Source organism: Penaeus japonicus, unplaced genomic scaffold (assembly GCF_977035675.1).
Source record: "Penaeus japonicus unplaced genomic scaffold, GWHDUDI00000001_assembly GWHDUDI00000024, whole genome shotgun sequence".
Lineage (NCBI taxonomy): Eukaryota > Metazoa > Arthropoda > Malacostraca > Decapoda > Penaeidae > Penaeus > Penaeus japonicus.
Genome location: NW_028234426.1, coordinates 31,466,629 through 31,483,563, shown reverse-complemented (window position 1 = coordinate 31,483,563; position 16,935 = coordinate 31,466,629). Strand labels below are relative to the sequence as shown.

The 16,935-nt window shown below is 31.2% G+C and overlaps 1 protein-coding gene across 1 annotated transcript; it reads left to right on the top strand.

The window, feature by feature from the left end:
* The first annotated feature begins 3,781 nt into the window (after positions 1-3,781).
* LOC122258404 (putative ATP-dependent RNA helicase DDX10) lies at positions 3,782-16,930 on the top strand. The gene is made up of 15 exons (XM_043024331.2): positions 3,782-3,900; positions 8,480-8,642; positions 8,790-8,990; positions 9,170-9,320; positions 9,451-9,572; positions 10,126-10,247; positions 10,630-10,831; positions 11,047-11,209; positions 11,525-11,711; positions 12,073-12,249; positions 12,457-12,614; positions 14,138-14,379; positions 15,428-15,558; positions 15,831-16,130; positions 16,748-16,930. The coding sequence occupies exons 2-15, from the start codon at positions 8,481-8,483 to the stop codon at positions 16,881-16,883; spliced, it is 2,454 nt and encodes an 817-aa protein (XP_042880265.2). The 5' UTR covers positions 3,782-3,900; position 8,480; the 3' UTR covers positions 16,884-16,930.
* The last annotated feature ends 5 nt before the right edge of the window (positions 16,931-16,935 follow it).

Sequence of the window (16,935 nt, the reverse complement as noted above, 5' to 3'; positions counted from 1 at the left end):
TATTATTATTATTATTATTATTATTATTATCATTATTATCATTATCATTATTATTATTATCATCATCATCATTATCATTATTATCATTATTATTATCATTATTATTATTACTATTATCATCATCATTATCATCATTATTATTAAAATTATTATCATTTTCATTATCATTATCAGTATTATTTATCATCATTATCATATTCATTATCATTATTATCATTATTATCATTGTTATCATTACCATTATTATCATCACTATCATCATTAGTATTATTAGTAATATCACCATCATTATTATCATTACTATTATCGTTATAATCATTACTATCATTATTATTATCATTATTATATCGATCAGTATCATTATTTTTATCATCATTATCATTGTTATTGTTACTTCCATTTTTGTTAGTATTATCCTTATGATTATCAATATTATTATCATCACTTATATCACTAATATTGTTATCATTGTTATTCTTATTACTATTATTAGCATTATTATCTTTATCATATTATCATTTTATCATTACTGTTATCACTATCATTATTACTATAATTATCACTATCATTGCTATTATCTTTATTAGTATCATTATTATCACTATTACTATTATTATTATTACTGTTATCATCATCATTATCATGAGTACAATTATGACCATTACTATTATTGTCTTCCTAATTGTTATCATTATTGTTATTGATATTATCATTATCGTAATCATCATTACTTTTATCATCTTTATTATTGTTATAATCATCATTACCATTATTGATATCATTCTAATCATTATTATCATTTCTACTACTACCATTAGTATCATCTTAAGAAATATTATGATGATAATGATGGTGATAATGAATATCACCATCATCATAATCATTACCTTTATCATCATGATCAAGGATTGCTGTTATCATTATCATCAATACTATCATTTCTGTTGTTATTATTATTATCGTCATTATTATTGTCATTATTGTTATCATTACCATTATTTTCATTATCAGTGTCATTACTATTATAATAATTATGATCGTTATTACCGTCATCATTATCATCATTATCATTAATATACTTATTATCATTTATATCGCTATCATCAACTTTGTTATCATTATCATCATTATCGTTAATGTTTTTATAGTCATCATTATTTTTGTTGCTGTCATCATTATCATTACTATCATCGTTATCAATATTGGTACTATTATTTTTGTTAACAATGTTATCATCATTATTATCATTATAATCATTGTCATCATTATCTTTATATTATTATCATTATCAGCATTATTATTGTCATCATCATTATTATTGTTATTATTATTACTATCATCTTTTTATTGCTATTATCATTATCATTGTTATTACTCTTATTATTATCATCATTATTACCATTATTATTATTAATTATATCAGAATTAATAGTATTATCATTATTCTTATTATTATCATTATCATTATCATTATTATTATCATTATTATTATTACTATCATTACTATTATCATTATCATTACTATTATCATTACTATTATTATTATTATTATTATTATTATTATTATTGTTGTTGTTATTATCATCCTCATTACTATTATTATCATTATTATTATTATCATTATTATTATTATTATTATTATTATCATTATTATTATATTATTATCATTAGTAGTATATTATTATTATATATATATTATTATTATTACCATCATTATTATCATTATCATTATTATTACTATTGTTATCATCATTATTATCATTATTATTACTATTGTTATCATCATTATCATCATTATTACTATCACTGCTACTATTATTATCATTATCATTATCATCATCATCATCATTATTGTTATTATTATTATTATTATTATTATTATTATTATTATTATTATTATTATTATTATTATTATTATTATTATTATTATTATTATTATCATTATTATTATCATTATTATTATTATCATTATTATTATCATCTATTATTATCATTATTATCATCATTATTATCATTACTATCATTATCACCATCAATATTATTACTACTATCACTATTATTATCATTATAATTTTTTATCACTATATTTGTTGTTATTATCATCCTTTTTTGTTATCAGATTTATAATAATTTTTGTTAGTGTTATCATTATTACCATTGTCTTTATTACTATCATTATCATTATTATTGTTATTATTACTCTAATTGTTATTATCATTATTATTATTATTATTATTTTTATCATTATTATTATTAATATTATTACCATTATTATTATCATTATCATTATTGTTATTGTTACCATTATCACTATCATTATTGTTATTATCATCATTATTATCATCACCATCATTGTTATCATTATGATCCTCATCATTATTTTCATCAGCATTGTCCTCATGATTATTATCATCATTAACATTATTTCTATCACTATATTTTTATGAATATCATTGTCATTATGATCTTTGTTATTATTATCATTATCATTATTTTTTATGATAATTATTATCATCATTATCATCATTATTGTTATTAATACTGTTATCTTTTTTATTGATATTATCGTTATTATTGTCATTATCATTCTCATTATCATTATTTTTACTATTTATTCTTATTAACATCATTACTGATATTATTGTTGTTATCAATACTCATTAATTATTGATTATCACTTATTTTTATAGTTATTATTATCATCATCATCGTTATCATTTTTGTTATCAATATTATTATCATTATGATTGTTATTATTATTATTATTATCATTATCATTATTATCATTATTATTATTATCATTATTATTAGCATTATTATTATCATTATCATTATCATCCTTTTATCATTATCATTATCATTATTATTATTTTATCATTACCATTATTATTATTATTATTACTATTATTACTATTATTATCGTCATCCTTTTTATCATTACCATTATTATTATTTTTATTATTATTACTATTACTATTATTATTATAATTATTATTTTTATCATAATTATTATCATTGTTATAATTGTTATTATTATTATTATTATTATCATTATTATTATTATTATTATTATTATTATCATTATTATTATTATTATTATTATTATTATTATTATTATTATTGTTATTATTATTACTATTATCATTCTTATTCTTATTATTATTATTATTATTATTATTATTATTATTATTATTATTATTATTATCATTATTATTATTATCATTAACATCATCATTATTTTCAGCATCATTATTATTGTCTTTATCATTATTATCATTGTTTTCATTATCATTAGTGTCATGATCATTGGTATCATTAATATTATTATCATCAATATTATCATTGTTGTTGTTGTTGTTATAGTTATCATTATCATAATTATCAATATCATCCTTACTATTTTTATTATTATTATGATTAACATTGTTATTCCTACTGATATTCTGTTGTTGTTACCATTAATATTATCATTACTGTTATCTATAAGAAAAATGTTGAGTTTGGGGCATTTTTATTTCTTCATGAACGTTAAAAGTTCATGGAAGCTTCAATTAACCATGAATCTAAGATGAAATGCAGTAGATACCATTACCATGACCATCATTAGTATCTATATTATCATAACTTTATTGATATCATCATCGACTTGTTTGGATTCTCAGTTACGCTTTTCGTTAGTCACTTCACATTCGAATCTAATGAAAAGTTTCCAAAGTAATTATTGCTCCATTTTATTTATTCATAAAATATTTTTAAAATAACAATTAGTATTATATTTACAAAAAAAGCTCCACTTATATACCATCGATAAACCTAAAACACTTTTATTTAGCTTGTGAATGCAGTGACCAGATCCATCGCACGTGAGACGTAAACACACAACAACAAAACCATATTCAGGTTGGTAGACAGTATTTTCTCAATGGGTATTACTCGTATGAAGTTGATATTGCGATCCTAAACAGAATTGCTATAGGAAATACAGATATATCGGCCTAGGATATGTTAAATGGGTTAAATCTTTGCATTCGGGTCCTATCAGACTTCATGTTGGAATCACACACGATCTGCTTTAGTAAATATTAATTGACTCGTACGTAAAGATATTGAAGATGAGAGTACAGTTTGATTTCCTTTTATAGGAGCATGTTATAACTGTACTATTGGCAATATGATGTAAACGTTATTTGAGAACCTACAGTAAAAGGACGTGGCATAAGTAAAATCTGTGCACAACAGACAAAGTGATAAACTTGTAAATATTGAGAATAAGATTGCAGGAGAATATTAAGAATAGTACTGCCGTGGAGTAGAGAAACACCCAAATAGCACTGTTATTCTTACTATAAGATAGCTTCCAGACAGGAAAGGTTAGGCCACAATCAGTTATCAGGCAGTGAATATTTTCCCATGTGGCTAAGGCAGCTATACTGTGGTTCCTGTGCAGCTTCACCCCACCCCCCCAACACACACCTGCGTCGACACGGTACTGAACGATTTGAAGCGGGAAATTTTAATAACTTTTTCAATATCAAAGCCTAACTCATAGACCTAACCCAACCTAATCTAGCCTAGTTTTTAATTTAGCCCTAGCCATGAAGGGAACTTCACCCCCCTTTTTCAAGCCACTCCTTGGCAGATACACATCTGCCACGACCACAGTTATTGCCATATTCATATACAACAAAACCAAACTGATGGACCTGACCTAAGCCACTGCGTAGCAGGTACATTTTTAATTTGAATGTGCTCATTATTTACTTTAATTGAAGGGATGTGATGAGGCGGGTCAGGGGTCGTCTTGTAAGAGTTTAAATGTTGAACTGTCATCTTTATGAAATAATCTTGACTCATTGCGTACGGGTACATGACACGAAATTGGGATCTGCTCACAGTTGAAGCGTGCACACAGTCATGAAGTATTATGGCTGTAACAGTGCTTGCTCTAGAGCTACAGGTTTCGAAAGTCAACCTAAACCCGCATTTTATAATGGATTTATTGAAAAATATTGTTTGGGCTAGTCTGCGCTACCCAGAGGGTGGAAAAAAAACCTTCCCCCCCCCCCCTCAAATTTTTAGCCGGTGCCGCAAGTGTCATAGACTGACTGCCTTGATGACCAGTTAGGTCGTTAGACGACCTGTCAGCAATGGGTTAATAAAGCCCCACAGCGTATATCTACAACCTGTGCACTCGGTAGTCATCTCTGTACTGATTTTGAAATTCGAACGAGGACCCATACTCACCATTCAGATGTCTGTGATTGGTCAATAAATTTGTCTATTAGATCAATTGTTTCCTAATTGGTGCTATTATTGTCACATGCGGGCAAGGTCAGCACATGCATAAAGTCTATATTTTTCAGTTTTCTGTTCATCAGTGCTGTGGAAACATCTCCCTTTACTCACTTTTTAATTAATTTCAAAATATTATACCTCGCTTATTCTAAGTTTTCGGAAGAAAAGAGTTTTATGGTATGACGTCACAATTAAAACTGCGTCATGCCGTAAGGTTAGTTTTTTGTTACATTTGGTAACAAGTTTTCTGAATAACACTGCGTTACTAAATAACACCAAAGTGGTATCAGTGGATTCCTCTCAACCTCTACTATCCCTAAATGATCAACGTTACCTGCAGTTCCCCCAACTGTACCCCACAATCAGGGCTTAAATAGGAGGGGAGGGCACTTAGTACACATCAGGTCCTCTGACCTTTATCCACTTGTAAACAATTGACTGATGTCCTTTTATTTTACCCTATGTGCACTTATTAGAAAAAGAGCCATCTATAGAAAATCTTTTTGAGCAAGTTTCGAGTCATTTGTTACAGCATGAAGACGTGTGTTTACGGTATTGGTCCTGGTAAGGGATATCCATAGACGATATATTCAGAAGGTGTCATTGTTAAGTAAGGAACCAGCCCAAGCTCCATGTAGAAACAAAAATAAAAACTCCCCAAAACTATGGCCAGTAGCATGAAGCGCTATGAAAAAAGGGGGAGTCCAGGGGTGGCTAGGGCTAACTTCAAAACCAGATGAAGTTAGGTTGGTCAGTAGGTTAGAATTTTGTAGACAAAAATACCCCAAAAACAGTGCATTCAAAATGCCCAGAAATCAAGGTAAGTAGCAGGAAGTGCTTTAAGAAACTGGGAGTCCGGGGTTGGACAGGCATAAGATGAAACTAAGTTATATTTTTGTTATATATCAATGCAATTTATTCATAAATTCCCCTGAAATTTCCCTAATATATTTCATTCCCTCCCCTACTATCGGGACCCAGTTTGCAGGGTGCATGGGTAGAATCGCATATCATATCCACTATATATGATTAGTAGAGGGTGAGGAGAATCCATCAAAACCACTTTTGTGGTATTTAGTAATGCAGCATTATTCAGAAAATTTACCGCAACTAATAAATATGTATGATATGAATGGCTGTAAATGCTCATAATCTGTGCATGGGAGAAATGTTTACTTCACAGAGTCATAGTCTGGACTGTGCTTAGATATCACTCATGTGTAGCATAATCAGCATAAGAGTGAGTGTGTTCAATTAAATGAATAGCCAATCAAAATTGATCCTATAATTTAAATTTTATTCAATACCCCAAAATAACCAAAGTAGTACAAAAGTGCTCTGAAAAAGGGGGGGGGGTCCAGAATGAGGCAAAGCTGGTTAAGGTTAGGTTGATTGTTGGCTCAGGAGTATGTAGATGAAAAATATCTCCCAAAAACAGCACACCCAGAAAGACAGAAATATACTGTGTTATATGTGATTTGTTATTAGACATCGATAAGACACTAGTTTCTTGTCAATTTTCCTCTGCAATTCCCCTCAGATCCTTCATGCCCTCCCCACCTATTAGATCTAATATCTTAATCATCTTTAGGTTCAGTTGACTAAAACCACTGTAATGCACACTAGACATCACAAGGAATCTGTCAATACCAATCTCAATGGGTTTTATGATGCAAACCCATTCTAAAAAGTTATCATTTTAGTCATAGATATTAAGATAGAGCTTACACACCATTTGTCAGTATTGTCATGGAACTAGTCCAAGCTTTATCTTGCTAAATATACACAGGGGAGGATTGTGGCCTTTGGCATTGCTGGATGTTGTCATGTTCTAATCAGTTATGAATTGGAATTCTTTTACAAATGTACAGCTGATGCTAAGACCAATGTAATCTAGGTAAATGTTGACTAGAAGCCTGACATTAACTTTCAAGTTAAAGCAGTTGTATTGGGTAGTTTTGATAAAGATTTTTGTTATTTGATATATATGAAACTAGATTTCTCTGATAGCTTTTAATGTGCTTTGAGTGAATCTGATATTTTTTTCTTCTTTTTCTTGAAAATCCCTACTTTTTGTTTTACAATCTCCACCTCCCCTCTTACTGTATCCACAGAGCATGGACTGGTTTCTTATTTGGAGATAAACATCGTGTACATCATCAATGTATATACAGCAATATACAGCTGTAATACAGCAAACACACTTGAACCATATCTCATAGCAGTTTGACTTAAAAAAAAACAAGACAGTAATTGATGTGACCTCTGAGCTTGCCTTAATATTAGTCTAGGAAATGTGGCTTTTCTTTCTGTCACCTTGAATTTGCAGCAGATTTTCTTTTTAAAGTAGTAAAAAATATAATGGAAGATTTAAAATTGCATTTGCAGTCACAGTTTAGCCACTTTGCTTTGCTTAGGAGAATGCTGTGGATTTTAAGGTGTTCTTTTTTTATCACATTAACCCTATGACGACGGTGCGTCACACTCGTGTGACACAGCCAAACTCACGATGCCGGGGCGTCATGCTAGTGTGACGATTACAATGCAATATTGCAATCGCCCGGCAGAGGGGTCTTCGCATAGTGAGTGCCCCACCGGGAAAGGGTTAAATAAAGATAGACTGACTGACCCCTGCATACACCTTGACTCTCAATATGCCAGGCAGTAGGAGGGAGGGTTTGCGTGCATTGTGTGTGAGGGCTCATGTGGAATATCAGTCTGCCTTGTGACCACAAACTTATGATTTTTCATAAGTGTTGGAGGATGTTTGAATCCATTTCTGTGGTTTAATTAAAGATGTTATGATTATTTGATAAGATATCAAATGGTTTGTATAACGAATTTTAACCAAGCTTTATTCATGTCTTGAACGAGTCCAACAATGATTCCTGTCTTAATAAATGCGAACAGTAGTAATGGTGCTGGTGCAGTGGGCATAAACTATATAGTAGGTAAAGTTCGGATAAAAGACAAGAAAAGGCTGATATAGATAATTTATGCTAATATTAAGCATATTACCAAGCCCGTCTGTAATGTTAAAGGGGATTAGCTCCCTTTGATTCTCTTCAAGAAGGGCTGTGGATGTTGCAGTGCTGTACCATGGAATAACAAAAAAAAAATCAAGAAATAGCTGACACTCATTAGTATTCAAGTTTGAAATAATTTTTTTCTTTTCTCCTACCAGTATGTTTTCAGTCAGTCACCCACAAGGCAAGAATTCAGCCATGGACAAAAGGAGAAAGAAAAACCAGTCCCGCCAGAGCAGGGAGTTTGAGGAAATGACCCGAATGAAAAGAGTTGCAAGAGAAGAATCCGAGATAGAAGAGCTTGAGAAGAAGAAATTAGAGGTAAGTTTTAAAAGTTTTGCAATTTAAATAAAGGAATGTTTTATTTTTATTTTTCTTATTTATTTATTTATTTTTTTATTTTTTAGCCTACTTGAGTCGTAAGCGAAAAACCTATCTCTAACGCGACTCTTCTGACGCTTTTCGCAGATGGCAGACGCCAACCCAGATGAAATTGACAGTTTTGCCAAGTTCCCCCTGAGTAAATATACCCTCCTGGGCCTCAGACATAGTGGTTTCACAATGCCAACAAAGGTTCAGCGGCAGACTCTGATATATTCTCTTCGTGGCATGGATGTAGTGGGAGCGGCCAAGACAGGGTCAGGAAAGACATTAGCTTTTATAATACCTGTAAGTGGTCCATTGTTTTGTTTTTTTATTTGTCACATTGTTCACTGACTTATGGTGCTTATATGAAGTTAATGACAATATTGATAAAATTAATGTTTCCCTTGGAAAGTGTAATGTATGATTTTTTTGATAGCTTCAGTGTTTCCTGTAGTGACTGTAATAAATAATTTCTTTTATAGCTTCTGGAAAACTTATATGGTAAGAAATGGTCAAATGTGGATGGTCTGGGAGCATTGATCATCACACCCACACGAGAGTTGGCCTACCAAATATTCGAAGTCCTTAAAAATGTTGGAAAAAGTCACGACTTCTCAGCTGGTCTTATTATCGGTAAGAATTGGATATTCACAGAAAAAATGCATACATAACTTTTCTTGTTTATATCTATTGTGCTCTTCTGATATGATAATGCAGAAATACTATTATTAATGATGAGCTGTTATTGACTTTATTTTTACAGGTGGAAAGGACCTCAAGTATGAATGGAAGCTGATAAGTGGATGCAACATTTTGATTTGCACACCTGGTCGCCTCCTCCACCACATGTTAGAGAACCCGGAATTCAGCTGTGAATATGTTCAGGTCAGTGGGTTCTTCAGACAGTTGATTTAGAGCTGTGGTTCTCAGGCTTTTCTTCAGTGATGACCTCTTAAACTCTCTAGTCCTCTCTGTAGGTTCCTTTTCTTTAACTGCCCCCCACTCCACCTTTTCTACAAATTTCTGACACTTGAAACAAAATAAACGTTCCATCCATAGATTTTACTTCACTTTGGAATCTTGCAGCACCCTGTGGTACTGCTTTTAGCACCCATTTTGGGAATCCCCAATTTACAGTCATGGTGGCGCTATTCTCAGTGCCTGTTTACATTAGTTTTGAGTAGGTGAAATGCAAAGGTCATTTATTAAAAAATTTGGCCTAAACAGATAATTGCAAGTGGCTTTGGGTGAAGGTCAGTTCAAATAATGCTAAATTACTTTTCCTTACCCTTTTAGATTTTTCAATTGAATAAGTATAACATCAGCTACAGTGGTGATGACAATAATATGGCTACTATTGATTTAGATAAAAATCATGATTTTTGAGTATAGTTAGAAACAATCTTCATGATATGTAACTTCCATGCCTTATCCACAGATGCTTATCCTAGATGAAGCAGATCAGTGTTTATCCATGGGATTTGCAGATACAATGAATTGCATTCTTGAAGAATTACCAGAAGATAGACAGACATTGCTCTTTTCTGCAACACAAACCAGGTGAGTTACAAAGCTCTTGGTGCTACAGCTGTCAAAGGCAGTACTGCTCTTATAGTAAACTACTATTCTATTTTGATTTAGTCATTCAGTGTCACCTTTATATATGTAAAGACCTGTTCCCTACAAAGTTAGGCATAGGTTTTATGAATGTGTTGTCAGTAAGAGCTGGTGTTTGAGTTGTATATATTTTTCTACCCGCTTATTTGAAAACTGATGCTTTCTCATGTAAAGAAGAGAATATGCCTCATTATGAGACCAAAAGAAAATTGTAGTTTCCCAGACATGATTAGTACAAAACTTATATAAGACCTATGTTTTTTTTAGGTATATACACTATACTTTTGTTCCCGTTACTTATCAAAATACTTTCGAATGTTCACAGGGATGTGAAGGACCTAATTCGGGCAGGATGCAAGAATCCAGTATTTTGCTCTGTTCATGAATATTCAAAAACTGCAACACCAAGAGGTCTTGTGGAGAGTTATATTGTTTGTAAATGCCAAGAAAAATTTACTTTCCTATGGTCATTTATCAGACATCATAGGAAGAAGAAAATTCTTGTTTTTATGTCAACATGTAAACAGGTAAGAACAACAATAATCATTTTTCTTTTTTTCTATTTATGTCATGCAGAATTATTCAAGAGGCAATGCATATTTTTCATGTATATGAAATATATATTTCCCTACCCCAAGCACTACCATATTTGTAGTGAATATATAAACATTTTATTTAACAAAACCTTTGCATCAGTTCAGTTTTAGTTGTAATGCAGAAGGAAACTCCACTCTTCTTTCAGGCAAAATACATGTTCGATATCTATTGCAAACTTAATGTGGGAGTGCCAGTGTTATGTCTACATGGCGGTATGAACCAGTTAAGAAGACTGGCTGTATATGACATTTTCTGCAGGAAAGAAAATGTTGTTCTTTTTGCAACAGATCTTGCAGCCAGAGGATTAGGTAAGGCTCTCAGACTGAATGCTATTTGAGATTATTGATATATATATGAAAAGATATAATTACTAAGTAATTTTCAAAAGGCAAATAAATGGCTTAGATAATCATTTGAGCATTTGTGCCTTCGTAAGAGATTAGTTATATAATGGAAAGGTCCACTCTCTATGCAGTGGCCATCCACAGTGACTATTTTTAGAATATGCTTACCCTGGGTCACTTTCACCCACATTGTTAATCCATTGCCATTCATTTAAGTGAATTACCAATGAGTAAATAACAATAATCTTATTATAATGATTTATTAATTGTTTGTTACAGACATACCAGCCGTGGATTGGGTAGTGCAGATAGACTGTCCCGAAGATGTCACAACATACATCCACCGTGTTGGAAGAACTGCTCGATATGCTAACTCCGGAGAGGCTCTTCTGGTGCTCACACCTCATGAAGAGGAGCCGATGATGGCCAATTTAAAAGCAAAGAATATCGAAATTGAGAAAATAGAGTAAGCATGTATTTGATTGCCTGTTTGAGAAAATAGAGTAAGCATGTATTTGATTGCCTATTTGTATTTAGGGGGCTGTATATCAGTCATTCTTTTTCTTTATTATTTTTTTTGTCTTTGTTCTTTTACTGTAAGATTAATTAATGCAGTATTCAATTGTTGTAGAATTTGAATAGCATTATAGCTTTTGGCAAGTGTATTTTATCAAATACATTTACATTTATTTTTCTCTTTCTCTCACTCTCACTCACCACAACACATTTCTTGTGTCATGTAGAGCTCTGTTCAAACCAGATTTTCTCTTGTAATATTATTCTCCTCTTTGATGTCAAGAAAAATAATGCACAAATTCTGATTCCAGGGTTGACTCGAGCAAGATGAGCAGCATCCACACCAAGATGGAGATCCTCTTAAGTAAATACAATGAACTGAAGGAGGAATCTGTTCGGGCGTTCAAGGCATATGTGAAGAGTGTTACCCTAATGAAGGATAAGAAGGTGTTCAATGTCGAATCAATAGATTTTGATGCCTATGCCAGGTGAGAAGGAATAGGTAGTGTGGGATGGAGAATCTATTGGTGGCATTTCAATATCGAGTCGAAATACTGATTGTTCGCTTTGAAAAGGCATTTTGTTTTAGAAGCATTTGGAGCATGTATCATGATTGCCTTTGTGATTGTAGTTTTTTCTTTAATGTTTATATTCGTATATATATATTAATCGTCACTCTTCTCCATCACAACAAGGTCGTTGGGTTTGGCTGTTACACCTAGACTGAGATTTCTGCAGAATCAGAAGAAGCAGAAATCCAAACAGAATGAAGAAGCACAGAGCTATAACTGGGATCAGTCGACAGACGAGAAGCCTTGGAAATCCAAATTTACCACCCTGGACTTTGGATCAGGTACAGTCTCGCACTCTATGATTGAGCGGCTTCTCTTTCCTTTATTGTGCTCTCCGTGTTTCCGCTTTGTTTGTGTTATCTGTGTAATAGCTGCTTCTAAAGTTGTATTTGCTATTAATGTATTAGTGCTTTTTTTTGCTTCTGTATGTTGTATATTTTGTGGTGTCTTAGTCATCCTCTGCAGTTTATTTATTCCTCTTTGTTTCTTTCTTTCTTTCTTTTTTTTTGTCTTTGCAATTATATTTATCTCTTAGTCTTTGTCTAGCATTAAGTGTCCATGTTTTGTTTCCTTGTCTGTTGTTATTTACTCTTGTTACAATTATAATGTCATTAATCAGTTTTGAATAAGAATGGAAGTAGTTAGGATTGATAAGTAATTACAATAAGTGATAATTAATTATTGATAGTACCTAAAAACAAATTTGCCTGTTAACAATGTGGCAGTTTTGGCTTGGCCTGGACATTATGCCAGGGTATTTTGTAGGCCTAATGCCATAGGCTATCCATCTGCTGAGGCAGAGGTTAGTCGCTACACACCTGAACACCTGGTGTGCCAGCCATACAGAAAACCATGATGTGATATCAAGTCATCCATCATTGAGGTGTCAATTAACAATAACTAATTTTACTATTACTACTAATAGTAGAGATGATATTATTTTCATTAATGTTTTTGCAAATGTGTAATGTAAGTAGTGCAGACTAGTGCCAAGATCATATAAAACTGCTGTTCACAATAAGTGCAGAATACAGTATAACCATTTTTAGATTAATAAAAATAAGTACATTTGTTCGTACATCTGTAATATGTCCTTGTTATTTTACACTGGACTTTGATCGTCATACCACTGTGAAGACCAAAAGCTATCGCTTGAAGGGTTAGATAAGAGAATATTCTTTTACTGAAATAATTCATAAATACCATTGTGTTTTTGATAATCAGTATATGATGTAGAGATATACAAAAGACTCAGTCACACACAGGATGATTGCTTTTACCATTTCACTTGTGCCTATTTGTTGTTAACCCTTCCAAGATGGGCATGTTTCACAGGGTCTGATCACTTTTGTACTGGATTTTTATTCATTCCTTCAGAATATGATTTGCTGTCATACCAAATGGTTATTAGTATTACTTTGCTAATATATATATATATATATATATATATATATATATATATATATATATATATATATATATACACATACATACATAAGTCTAGAAAGTAATTAAAACACACATCATTAGATGCCCAACCCAGTCTGAACATCTTAGATGTGACCCATCTCATAAGGTTCAAGTAAATACTTTCACTTTACTGATAATTTTATTTTTTAGTTTTTTTTCATGTTTTAATAATTGTTTTGCAGTACTTTTGATCTTTCATGACTGTACCTGTTGGCTTGCATTATTTTTTATACATGTTCATATATTGTCAGGCCAAGTTCACATAACATCATAATCTTCATCACTATTACTCTTACCGTTATGCTCATCCTTGCCCAAATAATTGACACTGCAGATGACATTGATGAGGAGGACTTCCTTACAAGCACCAAGAAAGAAGGAGCTGGAAGCGGACAGGAGGAAGAGCCAGCAGAACCTGCATTCTTCCCAGAAGAACTGCTTATTGTCAATTCTAAGAAGAAGCCACTCACCAAGCAAGCTGTGGTTAAGAAGCTGAATAAGAAGAACATTGTTCTCAACACCAAGCTTGTGTTTGACGAGGAGGGCGTGGAGGTGAAGAACCCGGAAAAGCAACAGGTAAGATGGACTAATTTCGTGGAGGTTGCAACTGAAGCTCTGTTTATGGTTATTATTACTATTATTATTATTATCATTATTATTATTATTATTACTGTTATATTATTATTATTATTACTGTTATATTATTATTATTATTACTGTTATATTATTATTATTATTATTATTATTATCATTGTTAACAATATCAGTATTAAAAATCCTAGTTTCTGTAACTTAGTAGTTTGTCTTTTGAGAACACAAAAAAAGCTGGTGTTGGGGAGAAAGAACTCTGTAATCACATATTTTAAATGTTACTTTTTCTAATTCAGAAAAAAATGTGGAATGAAGAATTTGTCTATTTTAATTGTTTTTGCTGTGGCATAAAATGCTTTTCTGTTGTTATCAGTTCAAAACAAAAGTTGTAAACTATTAACATATATTTATTTTTTTTTTATAACATTTTCAAATAGATATCAGGGTAGTATTGTGATGTAAAGTAATATATAAGCATATTTAAATTTATGATACATCCAGTTATAGTTTTCCTCACTTATTTAAGAAGTAGAAGTAGAAATAGTTTATCTTTGTATAAGATGAGATTGGATGAATGTGCATCCTAATGTTGGTTGACACAGGATCATCTACAATGATATCAGGTGGAGACATAGCAGATAAGATGTATGTGTCATCACAGATTTGATGACTAGTGTTTTTTTTTAACTTTATATTAAAAGCTCAAAGTTCAAGATATAAAATTTTGTTCTTTTCTTGCATCATAAATATTGTATTTTTCCTCCTGCTTGCTGTATTGATATTGTACATGTATTATGAAAAGACTATTCTTTCTTTTTCTTATTATTTGATTTCGGATATTAATTATTAGCTCTGTAAGCTGGCATGAAGTAGTTATATGATTAAGTAATATTTATGCAAAAATATATTTTAATCCATTGATGACACAAGTATTTGTATACATGTACTGTCCAGTGTGGTTTTGTTTTACTGATTTTTTGTACACCTTTCTCTACAAGGGTATTTATTAATACATTATTTTTCCTTTCAACAGACAACAGAGGTTGCCCAAGAGCTGCCTGAACAAAAGGGAGGTATCAATATTGCAAAATTGAAAGAAATCATGAAGCAAGAAGATGTTATTGACAGAGAACTTGCTGCAAAGAAGCGGAAGGAACAGAAAGAGTAAGTCTTCTTTTTCCTTTCTTCCATCATACCATCATTTATTTCTTTTGAAGTACGTTTTCTTCTCATTGTGGAAAGAGTTTTGATTATGAAAGAAGAATTAAGTATGACTAAAGTCATTTTTTCATTTTCTTTAGTATGCTAAGGGTACAGTAGCCTTACATAAAGAGTAATTGAAGTATTGAATAATAGTTATACAGGTATTTTTCTCTTGATTACTATCGTGCTTATATCTCATCCTTGTTTTTTTTGTTTTTTTTTCTTCTTCTCAGGATTAAGAAAAGAAAAGAGAAGGCTAAGAAGGAAGAAGACAAAATTGAAGTCGAGGAAATGGTGGAAGAAGGAGACGAGGAGAGTGATGTCGATGAAGCTACTCAGAATATTATCGACATGCTGCCAGACCCTAACAAAGTCTATGGGGATAAAACGAAAGATTCGGATGACGACACTAAAAAGAGAGGCGATGAAAGCGAAGATAGTGATGACATTGATGACAAGGAAAGTGCTGCTGAAAGTAGTGAAGAGGACAGTAGTAGTGAAGAAAGTGAAGTAGAAAAGAAAGTAAAAATAAGGTGAGTTATTTTTTATTTATTTATTTTTTTTATTACTCTTCCATTTTGGTTAAAGGAATCTGATTTATAATCTCTAGTATCATGAAGTATTTCATTTATATATTTTTTATTTTTGTGAATGGATGAAGGGGAAAAAATATCAAATGAAAAGTATTTAAAAAGAAAAGAGAAAGCTAAACATAGGTTTCATAATTCAAGTAGAACAGTTCGGTATTTTTGGGTTTTGGTTGATTTGTGGAACACTGCTTATGCATATTAAGTTATGAACATTCTATTGTTTTGTGATTTTTTTTCTCTCTAATATTAATTACTTGCTCCCAAATTTCTTCATTCCACTCTCTTTGAAAGTAGTTCTCAAGTCTTTTTTATTTCATTTCAATATTATAATTACAATGATATTAATGGAAATGAATACAATGAAAGAGTTACTGAATACTGTGTTTACTTTGACATAGACTGGGTAACCAGAAGTTGATATTTAATTCAAGAAAACTTTGTTGTTATTATATAATTTTCTCAGTCTGATACAATAGTATATTTCAGCAAATTTCCTTATGCTTCTAATATGTAGTAGATTGTAGTTACTAGAATTTGATACATTGTGTTTTTTCTTTCAGTGGTAAAAGAAAGGCGCTCATGAAGCTGAGAGAAGCCAAGAGAGCAAGATTAGCTCAGACCAACAGCCTCAGCAATCTTCCAGTAGAAGAGAAGGAGCAGTTGGCATTATTCTTGCTAAGAGGAGGAGGGAAATAAATTATGTATATATAACTGAACAAATATATATATAGTATGAAAATAAATTTAT

Bases quoted from the DNA above. Each gene is read 5' to 3' on its own strand.
- LOC122258404 (XM_043024331.2), top strand. From the start codon at position 8,481: ATGTTTTCAGTCAGTCACCCACAAGGCAAGAATTCAGCCATGGACAAA. The intron at 9,573-10,125 runs GTCAGTGGGTTC...CCTTATCCACAG, and splicing joins TCAGCTGTGAATATGTTCAG to ATGCTTATCCTAGATGAAGC. The intron at 11,712-12,072 runs GTAAGCATGTAT...TTCTGATTCCAG, and splicing joins ATCGAAATTGAGAAAATAGA to GGTTGACTCGAGCAAGATGA.